General features: G+C 40.1%; 1 protein-coding gene across 7 annotated transcripts in view; it reads right to left on the bottom strand.

Moving 5' to 3' along the window:
• Window positions 1-7,360, bottom strand: part of HP1BP3 (heterochromatin protein 1 binding protein 3) — a 52,342-nt gene extending 44,982 nt beyond the window's left edge. For 2 of the 7 annotated variants that reach the window (XM_077150991.1, XM_077150997.1), the window contains exons 1-3: window positions 7,238-7,360; window positions 1,949-2,141; window positions 1,408-1,507 (exon numbers count right to left, since the gene is read on the bottom strand). In XM_077150991.1, the coding sequence (XP_077007106.1) occupies window positions 1,408-1,507; window positions 1,949-2,044 (196 nt within the window). In that variant the 5' untranslated portion in view covers window positions 2,045-2,141; window positions 7,238-7,360. Of the gene's footprint in view, window positions 1-1,407; window positions 1,508-1,948; window positions 2,142-5,110; window positions 6,578-6,685; window positions 6,806-7,237 lie in introns of those variants that run through there. The other 5 variants (XM_077150992.1, XM_077150993.1, XM_077150994.1 and 2 more) reach the window with 5 other exon arrangements.
• Between the last annotated feature and the right edge of the window lie 6,807 nt (window positions 7,361-14,167).

Raw genomic sequence — 14,167 nt, 5'->3', positions numbered from 1 at the left:
GAATAATGGCTTGAGTTTAAGTGTTGTTAAAGGTTCAGTCATTCAGATATTTATAGAGTAGGTAGTAAGTACAAGATACTGTTTCATTAAACTGTGTCTATCTCTGTGTAAAATGTAGGACTTACAAAGTTTAAAACAAGTGAAATCTAATTATTTCTATGTATAAAATACTATAACCTACTCTACCCTTAAACAATTAATGGAGCAGAAAAGATTTTATAAACTGAAATAAGTCACCTGTGAAGTGACTTACTGCTCTTATCTAGTGTATACCCTTCATATTTTCATAAATTCTGGGGTGATTTTTCTAACACCTTATACTTGTACCCTTCACCTGAACTTTGGCATGTATTCTGAAAACAAATTTCCTTTGTGATGCAGAGGCTTCCACTGGCTGCTCAATAAACATGGATTAAAATGGACCACCAAATGGCTTTTATCCCATTGCTGGACAAGATAATCAACCTTCAACAGCTTAGCAACTATTACTTCTTTATATGCTGTTTTTCCATGCCCCCTAATTACCACAGGCCAGGGGGCCCAAATTGCATATGCACTCAACTGTATTTTGAGACAGAATCCAGGTTCGTTTATATTTATATTGGCTAGTTAATGATGTCTGCCCTGGTGCAGCAAGGGATAAAGGTAACAAGGGCATGTACATATTTTTTCTACTCTTAATCTATACCAAGCAGCAACTATTTAGTGCTAACAGCCCTGACACAGAGAACGTGGTGTGCTCACCCCTGGTAAAACCTGAGATAAAAGATAAGGGAGAACAGGGAAAGGAAAAGGTTAAGGAGAGAAAGAAAAAGGTCATGAAAAGAAAAAGAAAGGAAAAACAAGTGGTTAGAGATGCCAGAAAAGAACACTAGTACTCCAAGCTGATTCATTATGTACTCGCCTTTGTATGGCCAATCTTCTCTCCACCAGTACCAAAGTTATAGACCAATGTTTTTGATCAACCATTAGTTTCCCTTAAGGCCTCCTGATGATTTCTGGGTGGAACTTCCACTGTCATCCTGAAAACCAAAGTCCATGAAGGAGTCTTCTCCAATGGTCCTGTCTTCCTTCTCCCATTCTTCCATAAAGACTTCATCCACAAGGTGTCCTATGCCCAGAATGCTACTGTTTTGACCATACTTGTCCTCCCCACCCTTTTTTTTTCCTGTTTTTAATTCAAAGAAGGAGAAATTTTCACCTTCTAAAAAATCTTTGGAGATGAGATAAAATCCTACTTTGTACACATATTTTGGCAATAACATACCAATAGCCACTACTTCTCTCTTAAGATATTCTCCCAATAAACTTAAGCACGAAAAAAGAAAATTAAGTTCAAGAAGATTTATGGGACACTCCAAATTTGAGTAGAAACTTTGCTCTTTTTAAGTTTTATCACTACTTTACCTGGCTTTTCTTCCTCCCCTTCAGCAAGTTTGCTTTTGGGAGGAGTTTCCCGGGTGGAATTCACAGCTCGACGAATCGGCATGGTGCTATCTTCTACCTTCTAAGAGAAGAGATGGCCATAATCAAACATGCATTAAAAAATTATCTTTTCTCTTTTTAAGGGGCCTAACTGGGTGTCAGAAGATGTAGGAGAATTCTTCAAGTCGACTCCAGGATCCGAGGCAATTTACTTTTCACTAGTGTTTTTTTTGTTTTAATGTGAAATATGATTTTTAAGAAATACTTTTCAAAATATTTTATTTTGACTAGAATTTCAAATGGAAAGAAATATACTTGTTTTGGAGTAACTTTAGAAGTCTGGAGGTTTTCCAGAATTTGAGGGGAAAGGGAAGATGAAGAGAATTTTAAATCTATTTGATTTTTCAGATTCACAACCCAGGCTCCCCAAAGTAGGGAAGGAACATGTACCAAGAAGGCCCCAGCAGGGCCTGAAGTCAGGGAATGATCCAAGAGTGAGCTTCAAGAATGCGTCAGCCCCTACCTCACCTAACTTGTCCGCGTGGATCAGCTGAGCTCCTACTATAAGTGGGAGTGCCTTAGGATGGACGAGTTCACCTTGAGACGTATCAGTCGCCATTTAAAATAATTTCTAGGCCCGAGTACAGGTTACACTCTGAAGCCTCTGCTGTTAACCACAAGGTTTTTTCCTAATGGTTTCAGTGTGAAGAGTCAACCTAAAGCACAGAAAAGACCTGGTGTGAAGATTACAGAAACAAAACTAAACTAAATGTCTAAATTAATATACATCCAAAGAGAAAAAAATATAACTATGAAACTTATAGTTTTTAAATGACTTGGTCAGTTATTATTCAGAAAGATAAAACCACTATCAATATATAGACTATGTAAAGCAGCAACTAAGACGAATGCACAAGCCACAGAAGCTGCTGCACCTTCAACAAGAACAATGGTAACAAGGACAAGAAAGCTCATAAGGAACCTAACCCCATCCCCTCCTGCTACCACCAGGAACTTAGAAAAGACAATTAAGGAGACAGGAACAGCGTACTAAAAATGTTTTTAGTCAAAGATCAGTTTACCAAGGAACAAAGGGGTTTATTACTGTTCTCAATGGGATCAAGAAAGTTAACTGTAATCTTGACTCCATTTCCATTTTTCTTCCTATTAAAGGAAAGTTCAAGGGTGAAAATACTGCTGAAGAACATGGCACTCTTAGAACTTCCAGACCCAGAGAAGCAAATCTAGACTGTCACCTAGGAGAATGGACGTAGGCTTCTATACCTCATTTGTCATGTTTTAAATACTGTAAAACTAGTTCAGAAGAAAGCACATATTTAAATATTCAAAGATAAAACCCATGTCTTCACTCAAATTATCTGATCATTAATATCCCCATCCCACCAAAAAGACCTCATCAGGGACTCAATGACATTTTATAATAAAAAGTTTTCAATATAAGAAAATGATTAAGTGTTTAGACCTCTGTGCTAATGAACACGTAACAAGAATCGGGGAATGACAGATAAGTCATTCAACTTCTACTAATCCAGGAATTTAAGGGCTTTCAACTTGTCAGGTGATAATAAGTCCCAAACTACAATAATCGGAGTAAATGCAAAAATTCAGACAGAGAATATTTTCACATCCACAGGGAAAATATTTTTATGGAAATACCAAGAGCACCTGTATCGTCAGTCAGCTAAAAGGAAAGGCAACCGAATGAATTCAAAAGATAGAAAAATGCACTAAAATGTATTAATAGTGCATTAGGACTGTCCATGAATATCAAAAAATATTAACTTTTGCAAGATGCTCAAAATGCTCAAGTAAAAAATGCTCAGCAGCATTAGCTTCAAGGAACTGTAAAATAAAGAAAAAAAAATCATTTTCTGATCTTTGAAAAGAGGGTGTTTGAAAAAAGGGTGAGGATGGGTTTAAGGCTATTATTAAGGTTTCTGGAATCTAAAAATCTATATTGGGATAATTTTAATAGAAAACCCACTGATTCATCCAACTAGCATTTATACACTAGTTCATTTTCCTTGATAATTTAAGTTCACAAAGTATCTTTAAAAAAATATTTTCCCTGTAAACAAAATATTGAGAAAGTATCAAAACCTTAAAAACTTTATATTCACTAATTACTCAAAATGAGAACAAATTTTTGGCTAAAAAAAAGGGGAGGAGAGACCACAGGAAGCTGCTGCTAATGTCAAAATGATAAAAATTGACTGAAGAAATTAAAACCAGGGCAACCATAAAGACATCACTAACCTAAAGACAAATTAAGTCTTAGCCCTTTGCTGTGCTTATGTTTCATTGGAAGACATGCATAACAAACAAGAAAATAAACATACACCCGGACTAATTTAAACATATCTGGGATAATACTAATTTAAATTAGCCCAGATAAGATGAATGCCCATATAGGAATAACCAAGAAATAAGTTGGTTTGCTGAAAGTCCTGAATGCATACAATTTATCAAAAAGATCCTGACATTCTCTTTCCTAAAACCGTCTAATTATGATCCCCTTTATCTCTCTCCCCATCACTCTATTCTCTTGACTCCAAACACAAAGATGTTCCCTTGGAATATACTCTGTTGATCATGCTTTAGGATCTTTGTACTTGCTGTTCTCAAACTTAAACCACTCTTTTCCTAGACTCCTCAGTAAGGTTTCTATTCAATATCATCCCTTAGAAAGGCCTTCCATGCTTCTTACTCTTTTTCTGTTTTTTAAAAATAGCATTTGGGCCAGCCTCGGTGGCTCAGCAGGCAGAGTTCTGGCCTGCCATGACGGAGACACAGGTTCGATTCTCGGTGCCTGCCCATGCAAAAAAAAAAAAAAAAAATATATATATATATATATATATATACATACATGAATATAAATAGCATTTAACATTACCTGAAATTACATATATGTTTACTTGTTTATTATGTATGTCTTCCAATGGAATGTAAGCACAACAAAGGGCTAAGACTTAAATTTGCAACAGTATTCCCTGTGCCTACATCAGTGTCCAACACACTGTGGATGCTCAGTAAATATTTATTGAAAAAAAAAAGATGAATGAACAATAACTGATATTACTTACTATCATATTCAGTATATGTGAAGAACACAAAAAATAAAATTCATAGCTTTTTTGGGATAAATCCTTAGAAATGTATGCCTTAGCTCTGAATTTCCTTAGTAAAAATCAAACAACCTATGGGTGTACAGGTGGTTCAGTGGTAGAATGCTCCCCTTCCATGTGGGAGGCCTGGGTTCAATTTCCAGACCATGTACCACCACTCCGCCCCCATCAAAAAAAAAATCATAGAACCTAAAGCTTCACTCAGTAGGTTAGCTAACAGGCTATTTAATAAGTTCACTATTCATTATAAAGCTAACAAAACTATATGGATGGTTAATTCACATTGCCTTATCATCATCATGTACCTAACACAAAACTTTTTGTTGCTGCACTTCAGAACTTTAGACTGCCAGGCTTGTTCCCCAGCAGAGATCTTATCTGGCTGGTCCACTGCTGCATCCGGAGTGCCTAGAACATAACTACCATACACTAGGTGCTCAACAAATATTTGTTAAATGAAAGAATGAATAAATGAATGAAATTTAACAAATTAGCTTTCCACCTGGGTTCTTCTAAGTGTTGAAATAATCTGAGTTTACCTGTGGTTTATGTGGTCTTCCTGTGGTCATTAGTTCTTCTTTTTCAAAATTTAATATTAGATTAACGCTACAACGATTTGCTTTTCTCAACAGCAAACGCTTAAATTGTTTTAATGCAGGCAATAAAGAAAGAATTGTAGTAGTAAAAAGTCCAAAATTTCAGTTTTAATTTACTTTCTACATATTAAAATAAGTCAGAATTTACCACTGCATTTCAGTTTACTGATATCCTCAAAATTATGCATTTTAGGAAATTGCTATTATTTCATATTTCACCATAAAATTTATGCAATTTACTATAATGTCTTATGTTATACAATACCTCAAATTGTTCCCTAAAGCCTTTCACTATATTCAGACTTAATGGATCACGTCACAAAAAGCATACCTGCAATATGTCTGCTAGCAATTTTTTTCCACTTTCACATTTCAATAAATTAACATGTACTTAAGTGTTTACCTTGGGTACAATAGTAAAGACACATGGTCCCTGCTCTCAAGATAATCACAATTTGCTAAAAAGTGAAGACCTCGGCTATATAGGAAGAGATCAAGATACTTCCTCCACCAACTGCCCTCCCACAAAACCCAAACTTTAAAATGTAACTTCTACTTTGAAACAAATTACACTAAAAAGAGCTATTAAAATTTTTAAAAGCTAATAATAGTTTTATGCCTATACCAGATTAAAAAATACTAAGGAATCTTTCAAAATGACATTAGTCATGTCAAATTTCACTCTAATACAAGACAGTCTGCACTTAAAGTCACTGGTGACTTCCCAGACGTAGTTCTTTTTGGATGCTTGGATACCTTTCAATGTAACGAAAACTTAGAAAACAAAATAAGTAACAGAGAATTTATACACAGAGAAGGGGCAGCGAAATTCGCCGTGTCCAATCCTCCGTGCAGGAGAGAATGACTCCTCTCAACAAGATTTAGTGACTCCCCTCGGTCACAGATAGTGGTCAATTAGGTATCAAAACTCGGATCCAGGGCTCTTACTTCATCACTCCTGTCTCCCTCTATAAACGCTCATAATGCAAAATTTTAACGTTATTAACTACCTATCGTAAACACTGTTCTAATTAAAAGCACATCATCTAAGGCATGGTGAGTAAAAGTTCTAGGTATGCCATACAGGAAAACGAAAGCTTAAGGCCGCCCGTCGCAGCAGCAGCAGCAACAACAGCTAAGCCTTTTCAGGAGTGGCAAAACAGCTCTGAAACATTCACCCACAGAACGCTAAAGAGGAATAAGGTAAAAAAAAGAACAGCAGAGAGACAAAGAGGCAGGGAAAGGCAGGGCTCCAGGGGCCAAATGTGAAGGCGCAGAACGCTGCAGGGAGAGAGCAGAGCGAAGATGAAGGCAGTGAAGGAAAATGAAGTAAAGGCTCAGCGACCGCGGACGCCGGAGTCATGGCGAGGCTCAGCGCGATGACAGCTCCGAGCTCACGCTCAGGAGCGGATGCAAAGCCCGGGACCCGGCGGGGACCGACGCGATGACCGGAGCAGCGCCCACCCCTGCGACACAAGCAGCTGAGAACCGCGGGCAACGAACGCTCCGTACACTCACCACTGGGAGCTCCGTAATGGCGGCGGCGGCGGGGGCGGAGAACCCCGGGGGGGGCGGGTCCGCCGCAGCCAGTCACCGCCGCCGGCATCTTTCGAACCGGCTCCGAAAACCTTTGAGGGATGGGGTGAGGGGGAGCGCGGGGGCGAAGAGGCCCGCTTCGGGCCTGGGAGCATGCGCAAGCCCTCGGCCAATCAGAACGCGGCGGGAAGAAGCTAGCGCAGGCGCGCTAGGTCTCAGGGTCCTAAGACGAGGGACGAATTCCCCCCTCCACCCCCAATTCCAAACAAAACAAGGGCGGGAGGGCACGCGCGCTAGAGGGCCCCGGAGGAGGTGTCAGCGAGAGGTGCGGGGGGTTAGGGCGCAGGGGGGAGGGGAAGGAGAGGCGGAGCGGCCGAGGAAAGCAGACAAAAGGCGCCACCTCCGGGGCCCCAAGCGCCCCGCCCCCTCCTCTGAGGGAGCGGCGTCTGCGTCCCAGACGGGCGGCCTGTCACTCGCATTCGAGGCTTAGCCAGCAAGCGCCTACCCCCGCCCGCCTTTCCCATCCTCAGTTACCTCTGCGCTCCCCCCCTTCCTGATGCCCGTGTCCCGCACGGTCTTTCGGCGCCGGTCCCGCACCGCTTGTCGCCTCTGCCTCCGCTGTCCTCCAGGCCCAGCCGCCGAGCTCTGCCGCCCCGCCCCCCTGCCCGCGGTCCCGCGCGTGCGCGCCCCCGCTCGGGCCCCGCCCCACCCCGCGCGCTGGCGGCCGCGCCCCCAGCCGGCGGGAAGGGAGGGGGCGCTCAAAGCTGCAATGAAGCGCCTCCCGGAGAGTGCCAGGGCCGGAGGACGCTGCGTCGGCCAGTGTTTCACCCGGCGTTATCCTGGTGCTGCTGTGTTAGAATGTGTGGTGAGGTTTCTGTTTCTCCGAGAAACACTCATTTTATTCCTTACCCTTTCCTATCGTTAGTTCAGTCCCTGGTCTTAGCCGGGTTTCCGCTTTGGCGATCCGTTTGCCTTTAGATGGGCTGGCATTTCCCCACTTCTCCGTTTAGTCCCAGCACGACAGGAAACTACCCTTCTCTCAAGATCGTGAAAGAATTCGAAAAGCAAATAGTGGAGTATCCAGTCTCTCACTTACGTCCCCATTAAGTATCCCTGCAGTTCAGGAGAGAGTAGTAACTCTATGAACTGGAAAAACTGCTTTTCCGATCGATGCACTAGCTCCTTAATCTGCATACACAGGATTCCCAAAAAGGAAATTCTGGGATTAGAGGAGAAGCGAGAGTTCCCTTTGAATTGTCATATTACGTTCGTAGCTCAATTAGTTAATGCACATGCGGTTGAAAAACGTAACTCTTGAAAGTCAGTTTTGAAAGAAATTAAAAGCGGCAGTTTTGTGTTTTGTTGTTTTTTTTTTTTTTTTTGGAGGGTCGGGGGGAAGGGTCGGGTGATGAATTTAGGGAAACATGGAATACTGAATTCCCCGAGGCTTACAGCATTATAACTAATACTCAAATACATGAGCCAGTCATCGGGAACTTACTTCGAAACCATTTAAACAATTACTAGCTCAATCCTCTCGCCCCGTTATTAGCGTTGTAACTCTCTCAACACCTTCCCCAGTTATGGCTATCCACGCCATCAGTTTCAAAGTTACTTACGTGTGTAAAATTTAACCGCTATCCCCCAAAATTCCTTACTGGGTGAACCTTATTATTAATGTCCTGATGGCATTAACTATTCCATGGCACTTGGGTGTCAGCTTCAACCTAGTCACAAGGGATTTTGGTCATTTTGTGCCATTTCTTCACACTACTCACTTCCTTTGTTCTTATCAATCCTATCCTTTCTCTCCCTTTTTTTTTTTTAACATTGTAGTCCGTTTTTATGTATTCGTATACTTAAAACAGCTTATCTTTTTTCTTATCCTAAAATACCTTTAGCACCATCTCACGCAAGAAGCTGACCCAGATAAGAGCGAACTGTGAAATTCCTCTTCCGCCAAAGAATTTTACTTAAAAAAGAAAACTTTATTCTGTTGTTCACCAAAGGGAAAAATCCTAAAACAAAATTTTTCCTCAATAGCATGGGCCCACACACCCATACACTAAGGGTACCATTTGCTGTGACTGACATAGAAATTAGCTTGAAGACTGAAGCTTTAAGTTACCTGCTTATAAAGGGATTTGAAATTTTTATTGTACATGTCTATTAGCCCAGACATTTGATCTTTGCTAAATGTAGTATCTGGCCAGTTTTTGTTTTTATCTCAGCTGTATTTGAATTACACTCCATGGGGCTATGGTTTCATATATAGTTATCTCATTTGGCTTTCTTTGTGCTATGCTGGTAAAAGTATCAATTGTGTGTATGTTAAAGAGTTACATGATGATTTTCATACCCCTTACTTAAGCAGTTAGGCTGTTTGACCTTCTGCACTGGTGGAAATACCCACCTTGGCAAGTTTAGGACAGGTCCACTCTTACTGTTGTATAGAGAGGGTGACTGTCAAAGAGTGAGCTTCCAGGCACCAGACTACTATTGCTCAAAAAGACTGCTGATATCAAAGTGCCTGAAGTTGAATTACTCTGAAGTAATTCAGAGATTAATTCCTTTTGTTTAAGTTTCACTCCATTCTAGATTACTTTTAATATCTTTTTTTGTGTTTGTGGGGGGTAGGGGGGTGGGTTATGGGCTGGGAAATGAACCTGGGTCTCCTGCATGGCAGGTAGCATTCGACCATTGAGCCACCCGTGCACCCTCTAGATCACTCAGGGTGACAAGAATAAGGAGAGCTACCATATAAGCTTCAAATTAACTGAGAATTCATTGTTTTAATCTCTAAACTTGAAATTTCAGTTTCCCCTTTGACAGACAAGGATCACAGAAGCAAGAACCTAGGGTGTCTGACTGAGACAGGAGCTTCCAGAATAGAGAAAAGGAATAAATGTGTTGCGGTCAGTGGTGACTTAAAAATTCTGCCCAGATCCTCCCATGTTACAGGAGTAACTTGGAGTCCCAGGAACATGAGAAACTTAGTGTTCTGTGAACCAGAAAAGCATTAAGTCCTCGCAATGTAACTGCAGTATCTCTAATTTTCAACAAAAGCACCCACTTCTTCAGAAGCCAGTTCCCTGTTGAAACTTCAGCATACAGTGAGTTTTGCAGATTTCCCAGCCTATTGTCAAGGCAATAGATATGTTTGTTTTTGTTTCTTGGCTAGCTCTCACATTTAAAACTAAATGATACCTGAGTCTGTTAGGCTAAAAGACCTTGTTTTTGTATAGAATAGCAAGGTGTGTTTGGTATCTGGAGTGTTTGGTATTAGGATGGAGAAAGTTGAAGCAATTAAAGATTTGTAACAGTGTTCTAGACCAGAGCTACAATATTGCAGCCACTGGGCTGAGCATGTAAAGATACATCTACCTATTTTATTCATATTCCAACTAGTATTTAACAAGGAGAGGTCTGAAGAATGACTCTTGACTGGCTAGGGGGAGAGAAGGTTTCTGTTTCCCAAAGGGCTGATGTTTATTATTCCCATGAATCATGGCAAAGGGATCAAGCTTTTACATAGAAGTAACTATCATCCAGGCCAGGGCTTGATCCCTTAGGAATGCATAGACCTGGCACGATTGGAGATTACTTGAATTTTCTAGTTTCCAGCCAGAAATATGGGAAATAGCTCTTAATTTAGCTGCAGCTTAGAATAGGATGGTGTGACGGTTGGGTTCTGGTCTCAACCTGGCCAAGTGATTATGCCCAGTTGTCTGGTCAGGCAAGCACTGGCCTGACATTTGCTGCAAAGATATTTCATGACTGGCTGGTAAACTGGAAGGCTGGTGTATTAAATCAGTCATTGATTGCATCTGTGGCTGATTACATCTGCATCAGCTAAGATGTGCCTCCCGTGAGATAACCCAATCAGTTGAAGGCTTTTAAGGCAGAAGAGAAACCTGTGTTCACTGTTTCTTTAGCCAGCTTTCTTCAGCAAGCCTCTCCTGTGGAGTTTTTCTAGACCCTTCATGGGAGCTGCCAGCTTCACAACCTGCCCTATGGATTTTGGACTCTTCCATGCCCATGGTTGCATGAGACACCTTTATAAATCTCAGATATCTCCTGTTGGTTCGTTTCTCTAGAGAACCCTGACTCATACAGATAGCAAAAGAAATAACAATTCATACTATTAGGCAAAAAAAAATGGAAGCTGATGAAGATTTAATATTACTGGTCCTGCCCCTCTTAATGGTTTTCTCACTTACTGGTTTTATGGTATCTGAGGCCAAGACCTAGGTTAAAAGATAACAATATTCTTGATTCTCTCTTGCCAGTGTTGCTCTATTCAATGGTGGCTATAGTTTTAATCCCATGCAGCCCAGCAGTCATCCAGCTTTACACTTTTTTCTAAGCTCTGAAAAATTCCTAACTCTGAAACACGTTTAGATAAAGGACCTTGGACCAAAAACAAATAAGTTTCACAAAATAGCACTTAATCAAATATGTATTCATATGCTCTGTCTTACTAATTAAAAAATGCCGGTTGCAGGCAGGCCACGGTGGCTTAGCAGGCAGAGTTCTCTCCTGCCATATCAGAGAAGTGGGTTCGATTCTCGATGCCTTCCCAGGAAAAAAAAAATAATAATAATAAATAAAATAAAAAACCAACAACCAAAAAAAAAAAAAAACAAAAAAAAAAACAGGTGGCCACGGTAACTCAGCAGGCAGAATTCTCACCTGCCATGCCACCATGCCAGAGAACGGGGTTCAATTCCCAGTGCCTGCCTATGCCAAAAAAAAAAAATTGCTGGTTGCACTCCATTAAGTAAATTTTGCCAACAACATTTTGAGAATCTGTCCTAGAAGTTAGAAGCCTTTTGGTGTTCAATGGGAGTCAACATTTCTAATCAAAACTCTTACTAGAGGAGTCTGAAAAAAGGGTTTAAAACGACAGTGGTAATTTGGATTGTAGCATTTGGCATATTGGGTAGAGTTACAGCTCAGCTCTCAAGGGAACAGTAACATTTGAGAACTTTTTTTTCAAAAAAACAAAACAAAACAAGAGAGGTGTCTTTTCAGTGGAGAATGGGATCTAGAATCAAGGTAATTAAGGTACTTAGTTCTGCCATCTCCAGGGAAAACAATAGGATTTGCTTTCAAGCCTATTTTCATGTCAGGGTCTGTGAATTGTATGTGTTGCTATGTCTTTTAATCATCAGAGGCAAGACACTGTGTTTTAGACAGACAAGATATGCCACTTGCCAGATTTACCAAAAAGCAAAACATCCAGTTTTGTTTTGACTGTGAAATATGAAGTTAGCTTGCCAACAGTACTTTTCCTCTCCTCCACTCCCGCTTCTTGGCTTTACAGGCAAACCTTTGCAGAGAAATGACTGCAGTGCAGGCAGGCCTGCTATGATGGTGAGGTGAGATCTAGTTGAGACCTAGTGCCAGCACAATGACACCCAGGGTGACCAACCATTTGAGTCTGCTTGAGGAGTTTGGGAGGTTAGTGGGAAGTGGGACTTTCAGGTTTAAAACCAGAAAAGTCTCAGCAAAACAGGTTGTCTTAAGACACCTTTCCTTAGTGAATATGAAGAAGTTTGATTAAGAAAGTTTCTTTATGGTTAAAAGGGAAGCTTTCTTCCCCAATAAAAACACAGCAATTTAAAAGAAAACATGCATCAAATTTGATTGGAAATGAAACAGAATTAAAAAAATCAGAATTATTAAACTGGATCCATTTATTAAAAGAAAACAGAAAAGAGTTCCAAAATGATTACTGGTGATGGAAAGGATCCATCCTTTTTTTTTTTTGCATGTGTAATGGCAGAATAACATTTTGTTATTTTTCTATGTGAGTATCCCATTATTACAACACCACTTGTTTAATTTTTTTTGTTGGGAAGTGCATGGACTGGGACTCAAACCTGGGTCTCCTGCATGACAGGCAAGAATTTTACCACTGACTACCCTTGCACCCCCAATCCTTTACTTTTATAAAATAACATGAAACTGATTGGTGATGAGAAAATGGAGTATTTTCAAAAGAGAAAAACAGAATTTTTTACTTTGAGTATTTGTGTTAGTTTGAAAGGATGTATGTACCCTAGAAAAGCCATGTTTTAATCCTAATCCCACTTTATAAAGGCAGCCATTTCTTCTAATCCCTATTAAGTACTGCCTGTTTGAAACTTTAATTAGATCATCTCCCTGGAGATGTGACTCAATCAAGAGTGGTTGTTAAACTAGATTAGGTGGAGACATGTCTCCACCCATTCCAGGTGGGTCTTGATTACTGGAATCCTATAAAAGAGGAAACATTTTCAAGAAAGGAGATTCGGAGAGAGCAGAGAAGAGCGACAGAACCATGAAGCAGGGTCCACCAATCAGCAACTTTTGGAGATGAAGGAAAATACCTCTCAGGGAGCTGGAAAGGAAGCTAACATGTGTTTGCCATGTGCCCTTCCAGCCTAGAGAGAAACCCTGACCATGTTCACCAAGTGCCTTTACACTTTAGAGAGAAACCTTGAACTTCATCGGCCTTCTTGAACCAAGGTATCTTTCCCTGTATGCCTTAGATTGGATATTTCTATAGACTTGTTTTAATTGGGACATTTTCTTGGCCTTAGAACTGTAAACTTGCAACTTATTAAATTCCCCTTTTTAAAAGCCATTCTGTTTCTGGTATATTGTATTCCAGCAGCTAGCAACTGAGAAAAGTATTCTTAAAAAATGCAAGACCATAAAGATTTCAACCATCAAGTTCAGAAAGAGAAGCATAATTCTTGAGAATCACATACATCAAGATTCAGGATTGTTGGTTCAACTTTTAAAAACCACATTTTGGTTTATCAGTGATACTTCTGCTCTTCCAACAGATTAAACATTTTAGCTCAAAAGGCCCTACATGATGATGTTCAAATTTAATGTAATTTTGTATCTCTGCCTTACATTTTGAGCCTATGATACATAATAAGAGAAAACTAGAATTTAGGCTAACCAACCAGCAAACCTGTTCTGTATAGCTGTCTCTATATCCAAAGTAGTTAACATTAAGAACAAAGTCAGAGCTGGATGTGCCAGAATATGCATTCTCCTAGTATTCTCAGGAGTTCATCATGGTTTTATAGTAAAAATTATGCCCTACCTAGAAATCTGTCTTTCTAGGTAGGGCATTGTGTAACCAGTGCAAAAAAAATTGTTTTTTGCAATGCCTGACTGAATTCTAGGAAAAATGGGAACCAGCCTCAAGGCTAAAAGTGTCTACTCTTCAGGTCTGTTAGTAATCAAAGTATACATGAGACATCATAGTATATATGCTAGGGAAACACTTGAACTATATAAAGAATATAAAGGAACATGGATAGGCAAATCATGACCTCCTATAGTTCTGAAGATGAAATCTAAATGTATATGGTTTAATATGACTAAGGTCACAGTGTGGTACAAAAATAACATTGTACACTGGCAGGAAATGCCTCAAGAATGCTGGGTGTGTTATCTGAT

The sequence above is a fragment of the Tamandua tetradactyla genome, chromosome 2 (genome assembly GCF_023851605.1).
Source record: "Tamandua tetradactyla isolate mTamTet1 chromosome 2, mTamTet1.pri, whole genome shotgun sequence".
NCBI lineage: Eukaryota > Metazoa > Chordata > Mammalia > Pilosa > Myrmecophagidae > Tamandua > Tamandua tetradactyla.
The sequence above is the reverse complement of the archived record's forward strand: the minus strand, read 5'-3'. Positions and strand labels throughout refer to the sequence as shown.